The 25,892-nt window shown below is 39.0% G+C and overlaps 2 protein-coding genes across 5 annotated transcripts in view; both read left to right on the top strand.

Annotated features, from left to right (window-relative positions):
* The window catches only part of LOC127656384 (protein SOGA3-like), a 14,640-nt gene extending 7,779 nt beyond the window's left edge, over nucleotides 1–6,861 (top strand). The window contains exons 4-7 of the mRNA XM_052144699.1: nucleotides 1,352–1,510; nucleotides 2,956–3,027; nucleotides 4,584–5,771; nucleotides 6,578–6,861. Coding sequence (XP_052000659.1) covers nucleotides 1,352–1,510; nucleotides 2,956–3,027; nucleotides 4,584–5,771; nucleotides 6,578–6,688 — 1,530 coding nt within the window. The 3' untranslated portion in view covers nucleotides 6,689–6,861. The remainder of the gene's footprint in view (nucleotides 1–1,351; nucleotides 1,511–2,955; nucleotides 3,028–4,583; nucleotides 5,772–6,577) is intronic.
* On the top strand, nucleotides 6,808–25,892 carry soga3a (SOGA family member 3a). Of its 4 annotated transcripts, none has more exons than XM_052144692.1 (7): nucleotides 6,808–6,923; nucleotides 9,049–9,216; nucleotides 17,334–17,588; nucleotides 18,200–18,676; nucleotides 20,324–20,403; nucleotides 20,491–22,111; nucleotides 25,146–25,892. In XM_052144692.1, exons 1-7 carry the CDS (start codon nucleotides 6,921–6,923, stop codon nucleotides 25,350–25,352), a joined length of 2,811 nt encoding a protein of 936 aa, XP_052000652.1. In that variant the 5' UTR covers nucleotides 6,808–6,920; the 3' UTR covers nucleotides 25,353–25,892. The 4 variants fall into 4 exon arrangements, with proteins under 4 accessions (XP_052000652.1, XP_052000651.1, XP_052000653.1 ...); XM_052144691.1 differs by lacking the exon at nucleotides 6,808–6,923 and adding an exon at nucleotides 8,044–8,954; XM_052144693.1 differs by lacking the exon at nucleotides 6,808–6,923 and adding an exon at nucleotides 15,278–15,424 and having other exon boundaries at nucleotides 8,990–9,216.

The following is a 25,892-nucleotide window of genomic DNA, read 5'->3' as shown; positions in this document are numbered from 1 at the left end:
CTGTTCCCCTCCTGGGATCTCTCAGTGGTCCTCTCAGGCCTCTGTAGTCCACTCTGGAGTGAGTGGACTACACTCTGGAGTGTAGGCCATCCTTTGACCAAGGTGATGCAGGCAGAATTCAGTAAGGTGCACTGCATTTCGACTGTAAACTTGTGGCAGATTAATTTGGAGTCCATCTTAAGTCCAAGTTGCAGGCAGCGTCCAGTGAAGTATTCCATGTCTGACGTTTGGTGCTGGCATCAGTTCATTCTCTGTAAAGTCCATCGTAGTAGACTGAAGTGATATATCTGGTACAGGCTTCAGTTAGTCATCATCACTCAGCAACACGTAGTGGGAATTGGACATTAAGCAGGACCAGAGCTGGATCTGTCATGCTCTGTTAATCTCAGGATATGTATCCCGAGGTTAAGACAGGGAAACAAATAGAATAATATTATTTTAGATGCCATCCACTTTAAAGGATAACTATGAGTTGATAGATAAATTAGGTGTATGCCTGGCTGAAAAGATGAGTCTTACGTCTATACCTGAGGTGCCCAACTTTTTCCTAAGAAGGGCCAAAAATCAAACGTGAGGGCAGTGGGCCAAATGTAAACATTGCATATATCAAACTGTATTATTTTAAAAGTAAATATTAATACTGCAAAACACTCAGAACTCTAAAATTTTAATGATCAAGTATCCTATATTTGCACAATGCACTTAATTGATTTAAATACAAAAATGTATGGAATTCACTCAAATTCACTAATTTGTGAATTTGGATAAAATGTCTGCTAAACAACTAAATGTAAGCATCTCTTAAAACATGGTTACTTGTCTATATAAGAATAGCGCATCTCCTCACAGTGAACACATGGCAGTTCTGTGCAGTTTTGCTGAGTTTTGGAGAGATGGAGATACAATGGCTTGACGTAATAATATCAAGTAGGATATTGTTTTGTTTTGTGACAAAGAAGATATTAAAGATATTTCTTATCATAGACTTAGGCTACACATTGTCCTGAATTTCACTCAGTATTACCATTTATTGGGACTGCCAAATGTAATAGGATTACTTAATAAACAATGCTGTAAAATGTTTTTGCGTAGTTAATGCATTTATACTTTTTACTTTTATTTGACATTAAACAGATTTCCTGTTGCGATAAACTTGAATTGTACTTTTGCTTCTTTTCTTAAGAGGCGATTATGCTGATGCATTACATTATGAAAGGAAATGAAAGCTACGAAGCACATTTCTGCAAATTACATTTTTGTATTTATTATTTAGCAAAAATACCCAACAATGAATGAGATCAGTGATAGTAACAAGACAACACCATCGCTAAACTGTGTATTCCTCTACAAGGTGGCAAAGGATGTTTCTGTGAGACTACACAATGAACTGGAGAATGTAGAGGAGAAACGAACAAAAACAGAAGAAGAGAACGATAGACTGAGGCAACAGCTGATTAAAGTGGAAGTGACCAAGCAGGCTTTACAAAATGAGCTGGAAAAGGCCAAAGAGGTGAGAGCATCTGGAAATATACACATTGCAAACTAAACAGGGAACCATTTTCTTCATATTCATCTAACAAAAATGCACAAAAACACATATTTTTTTAGAATACAGATTGTGAATAGATCATGAAGATGCAACATATTGACCACGTTCACACAGCCGCAGAATATGGTTGTCGGTCCTGTATTTGAGTGCTTAAAACGGTTACGTTCACACACAGTTCGATTATTTACGAGAGTGATAACCGCATTCAATCTGAGACCCATTTTCGGCAAACCCGTGCTGTGTGAATGGAATCGCACTGGACAACTACTGTAGTTGTCTGTTACGTCATTTAATGTGAGAGTCACAGTGCACTGTAATGGGTTTCATGTAGGGTTTTGTTAACTCACAGAGAAGGAGATACGAGTTGCGTGTCATCAAAAGATTCAGTTGCTGTCTTCCACTGGAGCTGCTCATGCATACAAATGCTGAGCTCTGCACTTGGTGAAAAAGCATTCAATGCCGCTGTCGATTAATTATCATCTTGATGGATGAACTTGCACCTCGATTGCACTTGTCAAATTGTGAGAAAACTTTCTAGTGCAATGGTGACATCTTTGATATTTACTTCAGTCTGGTACTATGGTTACAGGTGTTATTCAAGGCAATAAAGAGCAACATTATCCACCCTCTTCTGGATATATTTTTAAGTACTTTTCTTATGAATTTCTTCCATAGACCAGCTCCGAGGTGAATCACAACATTACAAATGTTGTTTTGAAAATTAGACAAAGAGACAAAGGTACAAAACTTACTGTCTTTCACAAGGCACAATCCACAATCCCATGAAGCAATACAAATGATGTTATTAAATAAAAAACAATGGAAATATATAGTACTATTTTAGGTTGTTGCTTTTATGTATAGAAACAATATATTTTAAGTTTCTTTGCAAAAATATTTCAATATATAGAAATATATAACTAGTTTGATGGTGAAGGGAGGCTTTCTTGGCTGCAGTTTTGTGGATCTGACTCTGATTGGTGGATCGCTCTACAGGATTATGGGTAGTGTAGTTGTTCAGCTGGAACTCTGCTATCAAACTAAAATTTTAAACAAAGAAGTTGAAATAATGCAGATTGATGGCTTCAACAGAAGCATATACCTTCGATGAACAAGCTCAGAGTTCATGGTAGGTCTGTTTTTAAAAGTTTGTAAGTTATGAGTAAAAATCAATTCTTCTGGAGCCTGACATTCTATTGGTAGAATGGAATACGGTGGTGACATTGGTTATTTGTTCATACAGACAGTTTTCAACCCGCTACTGTAAAGCTGTCGTATGAACTGGGAATTTAGAGACTCACACTTGTTAATAAATACGGTTGTCAGTACCAAACATTGTCTGTGTAAACATGGCCAATTACACCCAATGTATAGCAAATAATGAAAATGTGAAAATATTTTATCAGCTTTCTCTGAAAAGGAGAGGTGGAACAGATGTACAGAAATCAGAGAAGAGGACTCCACAAACCCCAACAGAGGTAAAAGAAGAATAACTAGACTTACATTTTCTAAATAAAATACCAGTGCTTGCAAAGCAGCAAATGAATAGTGGTTAAATAGATACAAGGAAGACAAGACCAATTACAATTCAGAATCCTAATAGAGGAAAGAAGCCCAATCAGAATTTAGTATGCACATAATACATTAAAATCATCGTTGGTTACATTTTGAATGCTGAACATTCTATGAATATAATGGAATATTCCGGGCTCAATACAAGTTAGCTCAATCCACAGCATTTGTGGCATAATGTTGATTACCATCAAAAAGTTATGTCTAAGTTATATCCAATTTTACAAATCCATTCCCATGACAACATAACACAGTAAACCCTTATGCTGCCTTCACATGCTAACGGGATTAACATAAATATGAGTTTCCCACTCGGAAGATGCACATGGATGACCCCTCAAATTGAGATTATTTTGATACCCAACTTTTTAATTTGGGAGGAGATGTAAACTTTAAACGTGGCAGAGGAGAGGATTGTTTCTCTATTGAATGAAAGGTTTTTATTTAGTTTTGTAAATACAGATCATTGTAAGCACTTGCAGTTCTGGTCATATAAATTCACATATATTAGCAACCATCTGATGCATAGTGTTTTACGCCAAGAAAATAGTATGTATTTGCACAAAATACCATTATCATCAGCAAGCTGAATAATATGAATCACGGTGTCAAAATAATAGTTCCTCAAGAAATATGCCTGAACAAACCTGGTGTCGTCCATGTTTCCGGTTCTTTCCGACAACAAAGCATTTAAACGCGGCATACTCATAATTACCACTTTAGCAGTGGGAAGTAGGATAATTCCGACAGCACATGAAAGCAGCATAAAAGCCTAAAATTACAAATTATTATTAAAAATCTACAGATTTAATAGTACATGAGCTTTAACAGAAGAATTCATGCTTGTATAAAATATAAGCTTCACATTACTGCCTTTAAACCCTCAAAAAATGGGCACCAATCACTTCCATTGTTAGTGCCACTCTGTAACCAAGATTTTAGCTTTTTTTTTTTTTTAAAGACAAGTCGAAACTTGGGGTTTTTGTGGTAACCAACATACAACAAATGCTGTCGATTGAGCTCTACTTGTATTGAACTCGGAATGTTCCCTTTCAAGTCAGTCATTTCAATGCTGCATCACTGCTGACTGTTGGGGTTATCTCTGCAGGTGTTTTCTTAAGTTAGTGGGGGATATCCAAACTTTAATCTTCAATGTATAAAGTAAAAAAATAAAAAAAAAGAAAGACAAAAAGCGATAGGTTGAAATTTTCCACTAAACAAAGTTTGAATGGAATCTGTTCTAAATTCATTGTAGAAGTTTAATAATTAGGGTTGGGGGGTTTATAACCTAGTCTAACCAGAATGTTTAAGGAATATCAGTATACTTCTGCCCTGCAAGCACTGTAAACATAGTCTTTACACCAAATGCATCAATGCATTAATAATGTTAAAGGATGTACATTAAAGCTAAGTAGACAACAAATGCCAGTTTCAAATTAGTATGAAATATTTTCCTTCACAGGGGGAAAATGATGATCTGAAATGCCAGTTGTCCTTCATCAAGGAGGAGGCGACCTTAATGCGGAAGAAAATGGCTACGATCGACAAAGAGAAGGACCGTCTAGAGCAGGAGCTCCAGAAGTATCGCTCCTTTTATGGTGACGTGGATAGTCCTCTCCCCAAAGGTGAGGCAGGAGGTCCCGCCACCACCAGAGAGTCCGAACTGAAGCTCCGTCTGCGACTGGTGGAAGAAGAGGCCAATATTTTAGGTCGTAAAATCGTGGAGCTGGAGGTGGAGAACCGTGGGCTTAAGGCAGAAATGGATGACCTGCGTGGAGAGGAGCTGCCTGGTGGGATGTCGGACCCATCATCCAGAGAGCAGAGCGAGGTGCTATCAGAACTACGCCAGCAGCTGCAATTGGTGGAGGATGAGGCTGAGCTTCTGCGTCGTAATTTAGCCGACGTGGAAGAGCAGAACACGAAACTGACCAGCGAGCTCAACAAGCTCAAATACAAGGCAGGGTCACACGAGGGCTCACGGTACACCAACGGGGCGGTGGATGGGGCAAAAGTTGAAGCTCTGCAAGAGGAGCTGAAGACCGCCAGACTCCAGATTAATGAATTGAGTGGGAAGGTGATGCAGCTGCAGTATGAAAACCGTGTTCTTCTATCCAACATGCAACGCTATGATCTCGCCTCTCACTTTGGCATTCGCGCCAGCCCGAGGGACAGCGATGCAGAGAGCGACTGTGGCCGCAGGGAAAGTGACGATGACTGCTCTCGCCTCCCACCACATCGCAAACGTGAGGGTCCCATTGGTGGAGAAAGTGACTCAGAGGAGGTGCGTAATATTCGGTGCTTGACTCCAACACGCTCACTGTACAGCACAGAGGGACGCTTTTTATCAAGAAGCTTCAAGGACCGTCAGCAGATGACTGATATCCACAAAGAGGCAGAGCGATTAAGCAGGACCATCGATAGATTCATTGCTGATACTAGCACCATCATTGCAGAGGCGCGTGTTTACGTGACAAATGGTGAGCTGTTTGGCAGATTGGATGACGATGATGAGGGCAGTCGAATACGAGAGCATGAGATCCTTTACCGCATCAACGCTCAGATGAAAGCATTCAGGAAGGAGCTGCAGAACTTTATTGATCGCTTGGAAGTTCCAAAACCAGAGGACAGGGAAACTGAAGAGCCTCTATCTGTAAGTCCAAATAACAAAAACTCACTCCTTGAGTTGTTCACCCATCACAACCAAAAAGTTTTTTTAATAATTTCTCACCCTCACCCTGTTGTTTCAAACCTTTATGCTGTTGTTTTCAACATAATCTTATGAAAATTGTGGAGACTGTGGCAGAATTTTTTGCTAAATTAAATTGCATGATTCATTACACGTACCGTGGCAGTTTTGAGATAAATATTCTCCCAAACAGATTATGTTTTTAAAGTTAATGCTATATCAATTTTTAAATCAACAAAACTGGCTTCACTACCCTAAACCTTAAACCTAACCGATAGTGTCATAGAAAGTAAATGTGAGGTTAAATACACAATTGCTGGAGCAACTGTGTCATTTTGTGGTGTTTCTTTGACACTTTTGGCTCTCATGTTGACTCACATGCTCTTCAGGACTCATATCCCAATCCTTTTCGTCACAAGTGCAACGCTTTATTAGTTAGTTCAAGCTTATACATGTAGATGGTTATTTAATGCTAATCTGCAGTTTAACTCGTGATTTGTGTGAAAGGGAATTAAAGACGTTGTTGTAATGCCTCTAGTTTTCATTTCACCGGGAAACTGCCGCTATTGGTACGTAAAAATTATTTTGCAAAAAGGTATGTATAAAAATTCTGTCTCTTTGAGACAGCATGAGGGTGTGTAAATGATCCGACTGAATATTCATTTTTGAATGAACTACTCTGTTAATGAATAATTAATAATATGCAGTCCCTCTTTCTAATCACTGTTTCTCTCTCTTATATTCCCTTTTCCATTTTGATATCAACTCAGATGTTTCAACCCATTATTTTGCTTATTCTCATTCTTGTCTTGTTCTCATCTTTATCATATCCCACTATTTTCAAACTAGTCTTCCTTTTCACTCTTTTCTTTGTTCTATAAACTTAATTTTCAGTTTGGTGTTCTACTGTTTTGTTACTTTCTCCTTTTTCCTTTTGTTATGTTTTTTGTTATATTTATTATATTGATTTTGGACATGTCATTAAGGTTATGCAAGGTACTAGGAGCTATCATAATTTCAGGCACAGACTACAGACTATGCTCAACCAAACACTGGCTTCCACTCAAAAACATTGATGAGAGCAGAACTTCACTGTCTGCATAGTCAATTTACATGGTAAGTGAATAATAATAATAATATATATATATATATTTTATTTTTTATTTTTATTAAAGATTAAATTTCATCATGTTTTCCACTATGTTCTGATTATCCAAATGTTTACAGATCAGTCCTACAACTCAGTGACATTTCGACTTTGAAACCTTTGAAAAATATTATAAAGTATCTGTATGTTTCTTTATTAAAGGGACATGTTTTGATAATCAAAATATCACATTTACCACAATTGAATTCAAATTAGTAAGAGAATGCAATACTATCCACTTTAATGTATGAAAAATGCAGAAACCCAATGATTTGGTGCTTATTTTTTGAAAAATATGATTGATATGCAGCTTTGAGGACATGAGGAAATAACACTAGTGCAATAATTAAGAATGCTTTGAATTATTTAAAATGTAACGTTCAGGCCCACGGCAGTTTGTAACACTTTAAATGGTCTTTATTCTTTTAATCCGGTGTAAAGGGGGTTAATGGAAAGGAGGAGGCGAGAACCGGTTTGACAATATAAATTATATTTAATTAAGAACTTAAACCAAAAGACGCAAACACACACATATGACGGACAGCTGCCCGTAAACGCTCTCTCTCTGTCGCACCACCGTCAGCAGTCGGCCTTTATCCCTCTCGGAGGCTCAATTAGCCTGATAAGTGGCCGGGTGTGTAGAATCACGACACGGCCCCCACCCTCGTCCCTTCCTCGGGGAGCCCCCGGCATGACGTACACCCCTCCCCCCCTTTCCCCGGGGGAAGGCGTGCCTTACGCGCCGTCTGCCGGCAGATTCCTGAATCTGGGAGGGGACAGGGGTAGGGAAACAATAATGATTAAAATAGGGGGTACTTCCTGTAACAGTGTAGTACTCCCAACAAAAAAAAAAAAAAACACTGTAAAATTTCAAAGAGAGGGAGAATAAAAAAACCACTTACTCGCTGGTTCTCTGATACGCCGTAGCTTGGTCCTCGGCCACTCCTCCACCCTCAGATTGGATTTAATATAATTAAATCAAATAAATAATTTGGGTGGGCCCGGCGCACCCAGGCCCACCCTTGGCTATGCCACTGGTTTAACAGCAGTAAATCATGAGGAGCTGCGTGCTTTAGTGATTTTTACCATGGCAACACCTGGTAGGCCTCTACTTACACCATAGTAAAATCACAAACATGCAGTCTTTAGCGGCTTTTAGCTAATGTTTAGGTAAATTAATATGAGGTTTTCTCAGTAGGCTATGTGCATCAGGACGTTCTACATAGTTACAGAGGTAAAAATACATCTGAACTCTTACATCTGTGAGCTCAGTGTATTTTGGGCTCTTGACTCCGAGTCTAATGGTGTCATTTTCAGTTTGAAGTAGAGAGAGCTTGGTTAACCCAAAACTGCATTAGCGCGTTTTATTAAGCAAAGATAATGTGAATGAGAATTTGTTACCAAAAGGACACCGTTTAGTTAAGAAGATAGTAATGTTTGTTTAAGCTAAAGTCGGCGCCTCCAGAGATTGACAGACTGACCTTTTCGTCCTTTGTTGACATGGAAAGAACAAATGCGTCCGGATCAAAGAGGGCAGCCGGTGCTGCGGAGGAGATGGGAGACATGGCTGGCTTCGGATAATAATAAGTTTGTGTTACGTGGGGACTGCACATGCAAACCGTTTTAAAAAGAGGCTATTATTCGTGTTTAGTTGTGACTGAAAGATGTGGAATGCGTTTGGAAATGGATCAAGCGGGTATGTAAGCAAGGCGCAAGGCTGGGAGTTCGTCCCGTGCTCTCGTTTAGAGAGGGGCGGTAAAAGGGTCCAGAGTCCCGCCCGGGTTCGGTCGTTCCCCAGCAACCATCTCGAGCAGCGTCCCCCTGGACATGCGACGGCTGCATCCGATGCAACTTGCGGACAGACTCCCTATCTTGAGCTACAAAGTCAACACCCACGGCTAAAAAATAAATTTGAGGAATTGAAAAAGCGCTACGATCAGGAGAAAGAGGAGTGGAGGATGGAGAAGGAAAAGCTTTTAAGACAAGTTGCTGAGATACAAGTACAAACAGAAGCTACCAGTGGAATTGACTTGACAAGTAGTATAAGAACAGTATGCAGTAAAACGCCAACTTTTTTTCTCTTTACTATAACAGGGTGGGGAGAACAGAAGGATATTGTTGGATCTGAAGTCAGTTTTAGAGGAGGTCCAGTCAGGGGTGAAGCGTGAAGAAAGTAAACGGAGTGATCTGGAGCTGCAGTACATGAAGGATCAATGCTCTTGGGAGCTGGAACGGGCAGAGCTGAAGAGTCGCATAACTCAGGTATGCCACATTATAAACATCTCTTGAGAATGATATCCTCCATTCTAAAAAGTGTTTCTGTGGTAGGCTTGTGAAGTTTTGGCAAAAAAAAGAAGAAGCTATATTTAACATTTCCACTGCTATTGTCCTGGAAAAAAGGGAGCATGCAGTTCATTTAACACATGCAGGGATGTTGCAACAATGGGAAATCAATAGGATCAACATCATCCAGTCTTTCACAGGACCTGCTGTTTATCAACACTGATTTGAGAAGAACACCTTTGTCTTGAAATACTATCAAAGTTTTTTTTATTTTTATCTGTATTTAAAATGTATTATAGTCTTATGATATTTTATGTTTCTGCAAAACTTCAACAGTAAAACAGCTACTATATGAAACACAAAACAAGTTAAAAACAGCTAAGTGGAACATACAAAAATATCAAACCATTGTTCTGGCCAACAGAAATTCTATTAATAATCTGTGTACATGACAAGTTAAGCTCAATTGACAGCATTTGTGGCATAATATTGATTGCCACAAAAATGTATTTTGACTCGTCTCTCCTTCTCTATAAAAAAAGCAAAAGTGTGTGTTCCAGTGAATCACTTACAATGGAAGTAAATTGGGGCCAATCCGTAAACATTCAAATACTCACTGTTTCAAAAGAATAGTTCCCAAAAAAACTGCTTTTTTTTTGTTCCCAATAATGTCAACCGTATCTGAGAAAAATGTTGTGTTGATACGACAATTCAATCACAAGTTCAATCACAAGCATTACAAAAATAATTTATCATAGTGTCCAAAAAACATTTCCATGTGTCCAAAAGCCTCTTCAAACAAATAACACATAATAATTGTACATAACAACTAATTACACATGCAAACACAACAATGACTAAAGGTATGCGTATCATGGAGAAATGATTTTCATTGAGTTTGTGTCATTTACTTGGCGCCATCTCCTGGTGGCCATATGTAACATTGTGCTTCATGTGGATTATCTAATGATAAATGCATCCGATTACTTGTATGTGGGCTCATTTGAAAGATAATCACCTCTTCTCAGTAATAGTATGTGATATTACTTCAAGAAAAAGAAACCGAACATAAAATGAGTGAAAATGCACATTTTGTTATGTTAACTCTATACTCTGCTTGAAAGCTTCACTTTATTTAGTTGACCAGCTACTGGAAAGCTTCTAAAACAACCAGGCCAATTTAACTGTTACTCTTGTGTAAAATCACCATGCAACAATTGCTTTATGCAGCACTATGAGCTAGTAGCTAACAGCTAGCGGTTGTGTTATTGTTTTGGTCAGTTTGTGTCATGTTTAAGATGATGTCACGGCAGTAGAGGCGGCGCAACTATGACGATCAGCCTATAATCCCACCCACGCTGATGAGACACTAAACTGCAGTGGAAATGCAAGGTCAGAAAATTAAAGCGAGTAGAGTTGAGGCGAGTTGAACCTTAACATTCAGTGGAAAAGTGTCATAAGTTCAATAAATATATTGCTACTTCATTATTTTTCCTAATGGTACTAGTGATTGAGCATAGCACAGAGATTGCCTAGGCTTAATTTAACACAAGCTCTATCAAGTGCTTGTCAACAGCGGCTTTGTGGGATCAGCTTTTTTTGCGGCATGAATATTTGAGAAATTACTGTAGATTATATTTACATTAAGTAGGAATGTAATAACATTTACATTTTACAGGTGCAAATGTACCAGTAATATACAAACCAATATGATTTTTGAAAGGTAATTATATTACCAAACTTAAATATTATCCATCCATTCTTAGTTAAATCTTGTTATGTATTCCTCTCATTTGGAACTCTCTCACTTCTGTAAATGACATCCTTACAAAGACACAGTCCAGATCATCCTAGGTTTACCATCCTTGGTGACAGAAGTTTTCAGTTCTCTGTAGTGGTTTATACATTAAAGTCAGAGTGACTCAGATGCACTCCTAATACAGTAGCACAGAAAGCTTAGTACATGAGATGGAAAGGAGAGGAGCTCTGGAATGTTGTGTGATGGTGTATCTTGTGACAGGCTAGACCCCAGGAGGTGTGTGGATACTACACACAAGGTCAGTGCTGCCTGCAGCTGTATGGCTTTATGTGGTGAATGTATCATGAGCATTCGCTTATTGGTGTTATTCTTATTATATAATTCTTGGCTTTCAGTTGATTTTCGATTTGTGTGTGCTCCACAAAAGAAATGAGAGTCAAATAGATAGCAAGAGAGGTGCGTGTGTATTTGTGGGGACAGAATTGGATCACTCCCATTATAATCAACAGAACTGTACACTGGCCCTGCAGTTGACAGACACCCCCTTCCTATTTTTGACACACTGCAGAGCTAATCAAGCCACTTTATTTTCCTGTCCATCTAAAATAAAATGTTTTGTGTTTTTGTTTTTTTTACAAATATCATACGTATAAGTTTTATATGCATTCTATACGTTATGTATTTAAATAACCAACTTCACACAGGAAATTGGCATGCTGCTTCCAAGTATGTACCTCAAAATAAATCCCATTCTGCAGAATTACTGACATGTGGCATCGCCATCCATTGATGCATCAAACGTGTTTACCTTTCCTGGTAGTCCAGAGGAAACCAGGAAGTTATCATGTTCACTATGATAAACGTGATTCGGAGGTATCATTTTCACTCTTAAATAACATTTTTACTCCACTGATAGTTAGGTTTAGGGTTGGGGTTTGGGTTAGGGGGTAGCGCAAGTTAAATATGTATTCGTGTTGATTGTATTACATCATACAGTGGCAAGAAACGTGTGAACCCTTTGGAATTAGCTGGCTTTCTGCATTAATTGGTCGTAAAATGTGATCTCATCTTCATCAAAGTCACAAGTATAGACAATCACAATGTGCTTAAGCTAACAACACACATAATTATAATCATTCATGTTTTTATTTACCACATCTCATTAAACATTCACAGTAATGTGGAAAATGTTAGTGAACACTTACTAATAACTGGTCAATCCGTGGAGGCCTGGGTAGCTCACCTAGTAAAGACACTGACTACCACCCCTGGAGTCATGAGTTAGAATCCGGTATATGGAAGTGCAGCATAGTTCTAGCGGGAAGACTAGCAGCTGTACATCATCACTTCATTAGCGGGGTAATTCCTAGCCAATCGCATGTAAGCCATTGCTTTATAAGTCTGCTCACAATCCATCACATTGCTGTTTCAGTGCGCTAAAACACAGGCAACCTCCGCCACCCCACCACCACCAGCTGAGCCCTGTCCCACACGGGGGTAGGCTCCTCGCCCCTGCCTCCTATCTCTTGCAGGATATGACGGTTCCGGGCACAACTCCCTCGGACCGCCGGACGGGGCCTACGCCAAAGAGAGAGACATTGCTTTCTGTTTGACATCTATCAAATAAATGGCATCTTAAACTTCACTCAAGCCTGCGTGTCTTCCCAATAGAACTGGTGTTCTGAGTGACTTCAGCCAGGTCTCCTAAGCAACCAAATTTGCCCAGTTGCTAGGGAAGGTAGAGTCATATGGGGTAACCTCCTCGTGGTTGGTATGATGTGGTTTGCTCTGGGTGGGGCATGTGGTTTGTTGTGTGTTGATGCTGCAGAGAATAACGTGAAGCCTCTCTGCGATAATGTGCTCTACAAGCCACGTGATAAGTTGCGCGGTTTGGCGGTCTCATACATGAAGGCAACTGAGATTGGTCCTCCGCCACACGGATTGAGGTGAGTCACTACGTGCTTTTTATAAGTTAAAATAGCTCTAGCCCACATCTTAATGTTGTTTCATTAATTGGATGCCAGGTTTGCCAACTCCTGACTCTCATCATATTTTGTCATTAGCCTAGCGGTTCACATACTTTAAAAAAAAAATTATTTTGGAATTATGTATTCAATATGTACAACAACAATACATAATTTTGTGTAATTAGATTGTGTTTTTCATTATTGTAACTTAGATATTGATTGAACCAGATTTTCAGACAAATGTATAATTCCAAAGGGTTCACATCATTTTTCTTGCCGCTGTACATCTAAAACTAAAACTCTGTGTACATTTTATTCAGAAATTGGTCGACAACCCTTCAAGCTTTGGCCACTTGAGGCAGTAGTTCAAATTTGATTTAACCACAAAACTTTCAACCTCCTGATGCCAAATTCACAATGATCAGTCTACACTATAACATTTGATAAGGCTACACAAGGCTATCATTGGAGTGACTTGGACTGCTAATGGTGCAATGGAGTTTAAATAATCTTATATTGACGATTTTATGTTTTACATTGAGAAACTACACTTGCTTCATTTGTTCCTTCACCACAACTGCACTTGTTAGAATGGAACTACATATTTGGACTGAGCTGCTCCTATCCAGCCAAAGTATTGGTTTGTAGGAAGAACAGAATCCAGGGAGGGGTCGAACTGAACAGTAAAAAGTTGTTTTTGTTGCAGTCCACATCCGACCACAGTACATACTTGTGTCCCAGTGAATCTCTTGGGTTTACCACCAGGCATTAACAGGAGAATATTTGCAAGTATATTTCTGAGAATATTTCTGATCTTTAAAACAGAGATGAGTTACTCCAGGGCACCACCCTTAGGAATGTGAGATGCTAAAGGATTGGTCTTGCTGTCTATTAATAGAGGGCTGTTTCTGTGACATTGTTACCCAGACACAGAGCCTCCGTAGTTGCACAGCAACAGCCCTGATTATATTTTAGTCTTAAAACTAGCAGCACCCTACCACTCTCAACTCTGGTTACATGGCAGAGATAAATATTGTGCTGTTTTACATTCTCTCTGCTAGTGCACCTAGGAGAATGCAAATGTATGATGACAGTGTTCCAGCACATTTGAGTGGTTTAGGGGTACACTGTTTCTAAAAGACATGGTTTACTTTGGTTTGTTGCTATGAGAACCAAAAATAAGATTCACCTGTTTTTTTCTTTATACAGTATGTGGTGTTGCACAGATGGTTGATCACTTTAGTCAATGCAAGAAACAGAAAAAACGTAAAAACAGACAGGTTTAGCCATGTTATGATTTAAAGGAATATTCCGGGTTTAATCCAAGTTAAGCTCAATCGACAGCATTTCTGGCATAATGTTGATTAGCACAAAAATGAATTCGACTGGTCTCTTTTAAAAAAAAGAACTGTGCAAAAATCAGGGTTGCAGTGAGACACTTACATTGGAAGTGAATCAGTAAACATTAAAATACTCACTGTTTCAAAGGTTTAATAAAAATTTGTTTTTTGATGAAAAAAAGTTTGATAAAATTGTTTACTAGTTATATCCAATTGTACAGCTTCATTGCCATGATACCTTAATGCTATAAACCCTAAAATTACTGTAAAAACAATCATTTAAACCACTTTAGTCCAGAAATGTTGTCTATTGAGCTTAACTTTTATTGAACCCAGAATATTCCTTGTAAGGTTTTATGATAGTTCATGACATTTGGTCAAGAAAAAGAGTCTAACACTAATGACAATGGCAAGGGACTTGTACTAGTGCCTTTTCAACCTTGAACAATGGAGATTTGACAGGTTGATAGGTTCTATATATATGTTTCTATATATGTGAAATAACTCATTCAGACTATAGGTTTCAGTGACATCAATAGAGTCTGTCTGCTGCAGAGTTCTATCAAGCACAGTGACAAATAAGGTTTTAGTGTTTGCTGTCTAGTGAGCTCTCCCCAGGATCTTCAGGTGGTCCGCATACCAATGCGTGCCTCTCGTTTACAATACATTACATTACATACAGAGACTCGCAGTACAGTTTGTGTTTTTTTTGTTGTAGACTTAGGCTGTGCATCCAAAAAGATCTTGGTGAGGATGACACACGGTTCTTTTCAACCTGTTATGCCTGTTCATGTAAATTGCTCTTTACATACACTCACTAAGCTCTTTATTAGGAACACTATGGTGAACAATTTGGTCTTTTGCTGTTGTTGTCACAGTCTGGCCTGACTGTGCCTCCCCTGACTATCTGTTTGTCTTGTCTGAGTGTTTTTCCTGTGTTTGCCTTGTCTCTTACGCCCTCTTGTGTCTTGCAGGTGCCACATTGAATTGGCCAGCTCCAGTTGCCTTGGCAACGATCATTACTCCAATCAGCTATCCTCTGCGGCACCTGCTCTCCCGATTACCTCTCCCTATATCAGCTTCCTTCGTGTTGATTCCTGTGCTGAATTGTTTTGTGATTTGTGAGTGTGTTGGTATGTTCCCTAAGTCTGTTGGTTTGCTATAGAGTCTTCGGTCGGTTCTAGTATTTTACTAGTTCTGTTTTCAGTTAACCTTTTCCACTATCGAGAGAGTATTTGTTTGTATTTTGTCTTTTGCTTAATAAAACGTCTGGCCATTCTCCGTTGACCTCTCTCATAAACAAAGCATTTCTGTCCACAGAACTGCCACTCACTGGACGTTTTTTGTTTTTGGCACCATTCGGAGTAAATTCTAGAGACTGTTGTGCGTGAAAATCCCAGGAGATCAGCAGTTACAGAAATACTCAAACCAGCCCGTCTGGCACCAACAATCATGCCACTGTCCAAATCACTGAGATCAAGTTTTTCCCCATTATGATGAACATTAAATAAAGCTCCTGACCCATATCTGCATGAGTATATGCACTGTACTGCTGCTACACGATTAGATAATCATATGAATAAGTAGGTGTATAGGTCTTCCTAATAAAGTGTCACCTAGATATACCTAAATGTGTTAAATAGCCTAATAAAGATCTAAACATTTTTATTTAAATGTTTTCTTAAATAGAATGTATTTGTTAAGAATTGCCCAGTGAACTCAGCGTAGTTCTGGTACATGAGATGTTTCTGGGTCTACCCTAAAGAAATAGATTTTGCTCACCAGGAACAATAATTAATGTTAACATTTCTTTTCACGATGAAGGCTGAATTACACTACATGACTTCAAATCGTGACATATTTTAAAATACTAGTCATCACACACTTAACAAATTTGAAAATTGCATCACATACCAAATGTCTGAGGATCACACCCTAACTCTCTCAAGTCATTTAGATTGCATCAAACTTGCGGAAACGCTGGCAAAGCCCATTTAGGTGCGGTCATGGCTGGGAAGACTGGCCAGTATGGACTTGAAAACTGCCAAATGAATTGAGGTGAAAATTAAAAGTTAAACACCCCTTGAGTGCTTGTTCGCCATCTCCATTTCTTGAGCTTCGTTGCCCTGTGCGTTCGATTTTCATTAGCTGCTCACCATATAACTTCATATTTGAGACATAGAGCATCATACACAACGAGATTTAGTAGTCTTTTATAGTCGGCTGAAAAATATCAAGCATGTTGATATCTTCTGACTAGATGGAATCATACTCGGAGTGTAAGAAATTTAAGTCAGTACCCATTATATACTACACAATTTTCTCATGCTCTGACTGGCCCAAAATCTACAGACTAAAGCTGTCTAGCATCAGCTTGAGGCAACTAACACTCAGCCCGACTGAAAATCGGAAATGAAAATGGGGTTAAAGTTAAACCAGCCTTTAAGCCTAATTTGTACAATGGGAGCAGTCAAACTTTTTTCTTCTGAAGGAACTATAGCACACTAGACCTGTGGTTCTCAACCAAGGGTCCTAGGCCCATTATTAGCAATACAAGCTTTTTTTGCGTAATCTAGGTTAAGAAGCAAAATGTATTCCAGTGTTGTCATATTTTACTATCTATCGTAATCTTGACAAACCATTTTTGAGATTTCAGTGTTCCCCCATTCAAGTAGATGGCAGCTGCACTTTCATGCTTCCCGAGACCATTACAAAGATGGCCGCCACTGGACTGACTTGCTAGAAAGACTTTGATTTTACTATGTACAGCATTGTTTAAAATCAGTTTGTTGAGGAAAATAAATAAATGAAGAATGTCATGTCTGAACCACATTTACAAATAGCTTTTACCAATTATCAATGCCAATGACCACTAATTGAAACATGTAATTTCGCCTAGCCCTAGCCTAACCTTAAGCCCTAACTCTATCCTGCCTTCTTATTTCAGTTGTTCTTTTTATGTGCAACTGTCCCAAATGCCAATTTCCTCTTTTTGTGGTCAACAAATTCCTGCCTCTCTTCTCACTACAGCTAGAAACCAGGAGATGTAACGTGGTTGTGGAGACTGTGAGGAGTCCAGAACTAGGGGGAACTCTGAAGCGGGAAAGGGAGGAACAGAAGAGGCTGCTGGCAGACACACACAGTGCAGCCATGGACCTGCGCTTCAGGCTGGACAACAACGAGAGGGGCTGGGTGAAGGAGAAATCTGAGCTGCTGGAACGCTTTGACTCTGAGAGGAAGGAGTGGGAGAACCAACTCATGGATATGCAGCGGAAGATTGAGGAGGTGAGTCACCCCAAAGCTCAGCTGAAAGATCAACATCTTGTTTCAAATGATTTCCAAAGAGCTCCTGTTTACTTCCATGGTAACACCTAAAATTGGAAGCGGTTAAGCAACGTTATATAAACAAATACGTACCTCTTGGAATTTCAAGTAACTGCCAAAAGTAGTTTATCTCATTGGTGACTTATAGCATTCAGCAGAATCAAGCAAAAAGGTACAAGCAAGAGGTAATAAACTGAACTAATTTCTAGAGTGCAAACATTTATGCATTTTACCAACGTTTTATCCAAAGTGACTTGAAGTGCATTGAAACTATAAATGTTATCAAAATCTGCGTTCCCTGGGAATTGGGACCACAACTTTGTCACCGCTAGTCCAGTGTTCAACCAGTTGACCTCTGCCTTTCTTAGTTCCATTAATATATCTTTCCATAGGCCTGACAATTTTAATCCCATTGTTCCTGACATCAAAAGTACTTGTGTAGCTCTAGACTGAAACATTACTTAATCCGTTAGTGTGTGGTTAAATGGATTTTAATTGGCAAACTGCAAATGAAAAAAATAAATGTTGGAATGCTCCATGGATTGCATTCACACTTCCTTTGTCTTCTCCAGTTATACGATGAAGTGAAGGCCCACCGTGAGGGAGGTGCTCTCAGACCAAACACTGATCCATATAACAGAGCCCTAAGGCTCAGTTCATGTTCTGGTAGCAGTTTGTCGAGTGCACTAACTTACCCCTCAGATGCACAGAGCAATGAATATTCTGAAGTCCTAACCCAGCAAAGCAGTGCCAGCCTTGACTTCCCAAGTCAACCAAGTCACAACTCATGTGAATTCATTGACCAGGGCAGCAACTATCAAAACGAACTACTAAATCAGCAAGGTACTGGGAAATATGAGCTTGATGAACAACAGGCTATAGACACTGAAGAGCTGGAAGAGCTCCTTGAAAGCTGTTTGACAAAGAAAATTGAAAACAAGTCCTGCTTCATTGGACAAGATGATCTTCTTAACCCTTTCAAAGGATTTCAGAGCATGGAAATAAACTGTGGAAGTGACATAAAGAAGAAAAATACTGCCCTTAATGCGGTAAGGCTGCCCCCAATACATACATAATATGCATAATAATGGTGGGACACATTTTTTGTTTATTTCTCAGGTTTTAATTGCTCTGCTTCCACGCTTATCTGCGTGAGCTAATCCTAAATAAAGTTTTTTCCAAAACCTGGGGAGCTGCTTTTCTAGACAGCATTTAAAGGCATCATAGGTACAATTTCCAAGGCTGTTCTAAAAAGTAAAATAAGAACTTAAAATAAGCATTCTTTGTGTAGAAGGCAAACCTATGCATTGGACTCAGTGGAAATTTTTTTTAAACAAAGCAGAAATGTTTTTATTATAAATATTCTTTCATACGAAATATCTAAAATATTTGTATCTAATTAAAATTGACCCCCCTTGACGATGTTTACAAGAATGTGTGCTCTGTAGTTTTAAGCATATTGGAGTAGTTTGTTGTTAGCCTAGCTACATGCTAATGTCAAACTCAACCGGAATCCGTGGTGAGTCAAGTGTGGTGTCTGGAGTTGCTGCCTATGTAGAGGATTTCAAATCGGTAAGGAGGTTAGGACATCTCCCTGATGGTTAGGATTCTGCCTTAATGCTCGGTGAAATTTACCTTTGCACAGCAAAATTCATCTTAAAAGGAATCCACGCGGTCAGAAATTTCACGTGATGGACTTTTTGTGGCGAAAAATTTCCTACATAAATTTCGCATGGGGTTCAACAGGGTTTCTCCTGGGTAAAAAAATGTATTCTGTGGTGGTGGATGTACATGGTCATACAAACACATGAGACAGTACAAAAAATTATGAATTGATGCTGGTGCAGGGCACTTTCTCTCGACAGTTCTGTTCACAGAAAATCAGTGCTGTCTAGCAGTTTGAAATGGTTGAAGGGATCACACAAGTTTTGTGGTTTGGCCATGATATTGAGGGAAGCCTGATTTAATTGTGCATGTGATCCGCTTTGTGCTATCCTGTCACCAGAGCCTACATATTGAGGGAAGCCTGGTTGACGTGTGTGTACATACATGCTCCAGAGATAAAATGGGATAGATCAGAGCTCATTGTTTGCATGAGTGATTCTTCTTCAATCACCCAGCGGTTCCATATGAGAGGCATACTTAGTGTTTATAACGTGCCAGAATTAATGCAGAATAAAAAACCTGGTTCAAGTTTGGAGACTTGTCCTTTTCCACTATCAGGCCGAATTCTTGACACAGAATTCTCAGCACGGTTACCTAAACTTGTTTAGGACAGAGAACTGTGCTAATGGAACAACTAGGACGTAAAAATAGGAAATTGGTTGGTTTTGCAGTGACCTCTGTTTTGGCAGTGCTACATACATACTATAGCTACACTGAATATTCACAGTGAATAAGCAAATAATTTTAGTGGTTTGTTTCTTTATAACTTCACTGTCCCAGAGTATAAAGTAAAAAGAGGCTGCATGGCAAGCAGATTTTGCTGGTTTCACACTCACTCAACATCTGCCCACGACTTCTTCGTCTGCGGAATTTCGCAGTGCAAATGTAAATGTGAAAGAGCCTTTAGAAAGCAACTGCGTATGCTGGGTAAAGCAGCTCATTAGATTTTGGAACATAGCTAAAGATGTGTTATGTTATATAGTGTGGTCCTATTATTGAACAATATGCTTCTTTTATGTTTACTGTTGTAGGCACTCAAGGAAATTGCCAGTGTGAGTGAGGAGCTGTGTAGCTACCAGGATAAGATGAGAAAGGGGCCTTATATTAAGAGGTTGCTGCACACAGATGCTTCACATGTCATGAATGTATCCAATCAGTGCTTAATAATGATTTCACTTTGTTTGGTTTCCCATCTTAGAAGTCACACTGAGTCAATGGTTTTTCCAGAAGAGGCTGGGATGGTTGAGGAGGTAAAGGGCAAATTGGAAAAGGATGACGCATATGTCCTGCTGAAAAACTTGAGTGAAGATCTTAAATCCATTGATGAGCAATACTGGATGGACTGGGAAGGTTTTAACAAGAAAGCAAAGCAAACTCAGAGTGATGCTGAGCCATTTGTGAATAGGAGACAAGCCCCACCCATCCCAGCCCGCAGTACATCTTGGTACCTAAGCAGTCCCTCTGTTGCAGAATTAGAGTACAGTGGCACAGAAGCCCTCACATCCGGAGGGTGTCAAAGGCCAGGAATCCATCAGGACAGAAGGTACAACAGCCCTGCAATTGTCCGAAAATTTGAGGCAATGCTTCAAGAGAATGAGGGGAAGATTCTGGACTCTGTGAATGTAGTCTGCACCATGCCTGTCGATTCCAAGTGCAATGGCAGCTGTTGCCAGAGCCGCTGGTCTTGTGATGGCCGTAGACTTGTCAGCAACAAATCATCCAAGTATGTACCTTTTAAGAGATGTCACTCCAATGTTGATATTGCAGCTGCAGAGCACAGTCTAAACCAGATAGTTTCAGAAAACAATTCCGACGATCTCAAGGGTGCAACACATCCCATGAACTTGACTCACTTGCCTACAGACTGTGCTACATCGCTGGACATTGTTTCACCATATGCCAGTGCTTCAGCTACTCACATAAATGAGAGACTTGAGCAGAAAACAGCAGAGTTCAATCGTACGCTCTTCCAGGCAGGAATGGGTCTTCAGTGTGATGAAGACAATTGTATGAATGTATCCATTGATTGTGGATATGCTTGGAGTCCAAGTCAACCAGTGTCCATTTCAAAGGATAGTTGTACAGACAGTCCATCATGGTACGTTCAGGACAATGCGAAAGATGTGCTCTCGGATCTTGTGGCACCACCATGCCCAAAAGAGATGAACCCTGACAAATCAAAGCAGTTAAAGAGAGAAACAAAGGACATTGTTTCGAACTCTTCATCTCTACAGCAGGATGGTAGTCTACAAGAATTACCTGTAGGCCAGACAGATCATGCAGGTATTGGGCATAAGGATTTATCCTCCATGCAAGACAATGAAGTTAAACCTTTATGGACTATTCACAGCCCGCCATCCCCAGTTGCCCAGTTTTACCCAAGTACGAAACACTTTGAATTGAGTGTAACACCACCACAAATGAAGATCCATAAAGAAAGTCCCAGCAAATTTTTTGATTTTGGTACAGACCAACATCAAGCAGACACAAAATCTAAACAGGCAAAGCAGGACACATGTAAAACCAGGTCTCGGATTCTAGATGAAAATCCATGGAAGCCGTCTACACTTGCAGCCTATCCTCGGCCATTGGAGTCTAGGTCCAACTATGGAGCTGTTGAGAAGATTCTAAAAAGTTATGAGAATATGGATAGGTCTCAGGAGCAGCAGCAGTCACAGTCCAGTCCAGGGAAAGAGGAAGACCTCATGGACCTCTTGGAAATGCTGGATATCCGACATAAGTCCAGATCCAATCAAAGACTAACACATACACCACACCACCAGGTCATAGCCCACAAAGAGACACATGTAACGGTGCAGGTCAGTAGACAAACACATGGACAAAAATTATTCAAACCACAAAAGTACACACTTTCACCTGAGCTAAACACATTTAAATACATGCTAAATGATTTAGCCGGAGAAGTGTATGAGGTGCAAGTGTAGATGACTACAGTGTGTTGTTAAATCCATGTTGTGTGATCAAACTGATGTAATCACTCTAGGCTGGTCCCTGAGGTGTGGGATCAAACTACTGTGATCTACATTTGTGCTGTTGTTAGCTCTGCCGTTAACCCAGAGAGAGGGACTTAAGTGGTTGTGAAAGTGTTTTTTACATACAATATTTTATTTTTTTATTTTTTATGTTTCCAACATCCAAATATTCAGAAGTGCTGGGAATAAGGTTTATAGCATAACCATTTGAACTAGGGTGTTTTGTGCAGCAATGTTTTCTTACATCAAACAAAGAATGTATTAGGTAACTAGTAAGTCCACTTGAGCCTACATTTGGAACACTGTATGGACTGATCATGATTCAGGACTGTAAATATTCATTATAAGAAAGATTTTCACACAAAATATTTTGCCACTGTAAATTTACCTCTGTTGTGATCAAAGGATATTCTCAGCACTAAATAACATAATAAATAAGATCTTGCTAAAAGACACAAAATTGTGTGTGTGTGTGTGTGTACACACACACACACACTGTTGTGGCCAAAAATATTGGCACTCTTGTTAAATATGACCAAAGAAGGCTGTCAAATAAAATCTGAACTGTTTATGCTTTTGATCTTTCATTTGAAAAAAACAAAAACAAATTTAACCTTTAATTGAAGTAAAACAATTGAAAGAGGGGAAATATCTCATCATTAAATAAATATTTTTCTCCAAATAATGTTGGTCACAATTATTGGCAACCCCTAGAAATTCTTATGAATAAAATATATCTGAAGTATATTCCCATTCATATTTGACATTTTTTAGTACACGTGGGTGATTAGGAACAAGAAAATGTACAGCCATGTCTGTTTCACAGGGGTATAAATATGAGGTAACACACAGGCCAAATTCCCTTAATCATCAATCACAGTGGGTTAGACTAAAGAATGTAGTTCTGATGTGCGGCAAAAGGTTGTTGAACTTCACAAAATGGGAAGTGGCTATAGGAAAATAGCCAAAGCTTTTAAAATGCCCATTTCCACCATCAGGGCGATAATTAAGAAGTTCCAGTCAACTGGAGATGTTAAGAATAAGCCTGGAAGAGGATGTGTGTCTATATTGTCTCCATGCACGGTGAGGAGGATGGTTCAATTGGCCAAAGAATCTCCAAGGATCACAGCTGGAGAATTGCAGAAATTAGTTGGGACTTGGTGTCAGAAAGTCTCAAGAAAATTATCAGGTATCACCTACATCACAAGTTGTTTGGTAGGGTTTCAAGAAAAAAGCCTCTGCTCTCATCCAACAACAAACTCAAGCGTCTTCAGTTTGCCAGACACTACTGGAACTTGAAAATACTTTTGGAAAAGTGCTCAATGAATACGGTTAAATATGGTGGTGGGTCTTTAATGCCGTTTAAGGTCTTGGACATCTTATTCAGATACATGGCATCTCTATCAAATACCAACAGATAAAAAATATCTAAACCTGACTGCCTCTGCCAGAAAGCTTAATATGGGCATGTTGGTTCTTCCAGCAGGACAATGATCCAAAACACACTTCAAACTCGACATAAAAATGGTTCACTGACCACAAAATCAAGGTTCTGCCATGGCCATCCTAGTCCCCTAACCTGAACCCCATAGAAAACCTGTGGGGTGAACTGAAGAGGAGAGTCCACCAGTGTGGACCTCAGAATTTGAAGGATCTGGAGAGATTCTGTGTGGAGGAATGGTCTCATATCCCTTGCCATGTGTTCTCCAACCTCATTAGGCATTATAGGAGAAGACTCAGAGCTGTTATCTTGGCAAAGGGAGGTTGCACAAAGTATTGCATAAAAGTGTGCCAATAGTTATGGGCAATGTGTTTTGGAGAAATGTTTTTATTTAATAGTGAGATATTTCCCTGTTTCAATTGTTTTACTTCAATTAAAGGTTACATTTTTGTAAAAAAAAAAAAAAAATGTAATGAAAGATCAAAAGGATAAACAATGCAGATTTTATTTCACAGCCTTCTTTGCTCATATTTACCAAGGTTGCCAATATTTTTGGCCAAAACTGTGTATGGATGGATGGATGGATAGATAGAATGAAAATCCCTTGTCTAATGAGAGTCTGTTCTCATGTCTGGAAATATTTAGAATTTATTGCTGTAATACCTCATACCCACAAAACCATCCAAAGAGCACATGTTGAATTCTGGCAGAAAATACTGGCAGATTTCTCAAAGCAAGGAGCCCAGAAGCTTCTTATTGTAGTAGCTGAGGAATTTCTTTAAGGCCTGAAATACAAACAATAGAGGCACCAATTTAATTGACATCTTTCATTTCTAGCCTTTTATTAAACCTCACTTAACGGTTTAATTACAGAAATATGTACCATGTCAAGGAGTCCTAGTCTACACGGACTGCTTTTGTAAATTACAGAACAAAATGGCTAGAAATAATTGTCAGATCAGTCAGAAAAGCATCAGAGTGATTTAATCTGTTCATTTATTTTTAGTTAGTTTAAAATGGAGAACATGTGCAGGAAACAACTGAGCCAGAGCTGCACAGCCATGTCCTTTTAAATCCAACACAAGGATCGCATGGGGAATTTTACGAAGAAATATAATATTTTGCATAAAGAAAATGAAGCCTAGTTTAATGACTGTTTAAAAAAATTATCTGTAGTTTCTGAGCAACTCACTTCCAACAAATACATAAAAAAACATGTTATGGTCTAATTATCCTAAAGTAGGCTTTATTTTCTTTATGAAAAATATATATACATTTTTTTGGATTTTATTTTGGGATAACGTGACCCTTGAAAGAGACTAGACGTGTACATGAAAGCAAACGGAGGTAAATGTAGGTTATTGTGCTGTTGTCAGGAAGATCCAACAAGATCTCATAAACAAATATTTGTCTCAACAGCAAAGCAAAGAGTCAACTGTAACTATCAAGAAAAGCTTTTCACGACCTGCATGCCCTGCAAAGAGACGTTTGCCCTCCCGTTGGGCTAGTCGTTCATCCACCTCATCTGCGTCTTCTCCCTCACCTCCTCCAACAACACCACCCACTGTCTTCACCCAGCAACAAACACTCACCTACTCCACCTACCACACAGAGACAGTGATCTAATGTCCAATGCCTTTAAAGCTCCAAATGTTGTCATCATGTTCTTGCCTGATTATCTTTGTAAATACCAAAAATGACTGTTAGTTCAACCGATTCATGTTTTGTTTACATGTCTGTAGCCATAAAATGCAACTGCCTTTCTCATCATTTTTAATTGTTTTACATTTACAAGTACAAAGACGCTTTCTTACAAGCGTGATCTTCAAGTGCAAAATGAATGTGTTGTTTTCTGTTTTCGTAAACCAGTATATTTTATAACTGCAAGCCTGTTATCATACAGTATGTGTGAGGTCTGATGTGATTGAGAATATCAAAGCACTGTAGTTCTGCTTATTTCACTTGAAACGGTTTGTTATACTTTTACCAACATTAACCAAAAAGATTGACTTGTATTATTACGAAAACAAATCATTTCTGAAGTCAGTTTACAGGTCAGATGTAAGACATATCACTTAGATAATGCCTTTGCAGATCTTTTTTAAAATTAATTACACAAATGAAACTGTATTTAGCATTTATAAGAAAGAATAAATAAAATATTGA

The sequence above is a fragment of the Xyrauchen texanus genome, chromosome 15 (assembly GCF_025860055.1).
Source record: "Xyrauchen texanus isolate HMW12.3.18 chromosome 15, RBS_HiC_50CHRs, whole genome shotgun sequence".
NCBI lineage: Eukaryota > Metazoa > Chordata > Actinopteri > Cypriniformes > Catostomidae > Xyrauchen > Xyrauchen texanus.
The sequence above is the reverse complement of the archived record's forward strand: the minus strand, read 5'-3'. Positions and strand labels throughout refer to the sequence as shown.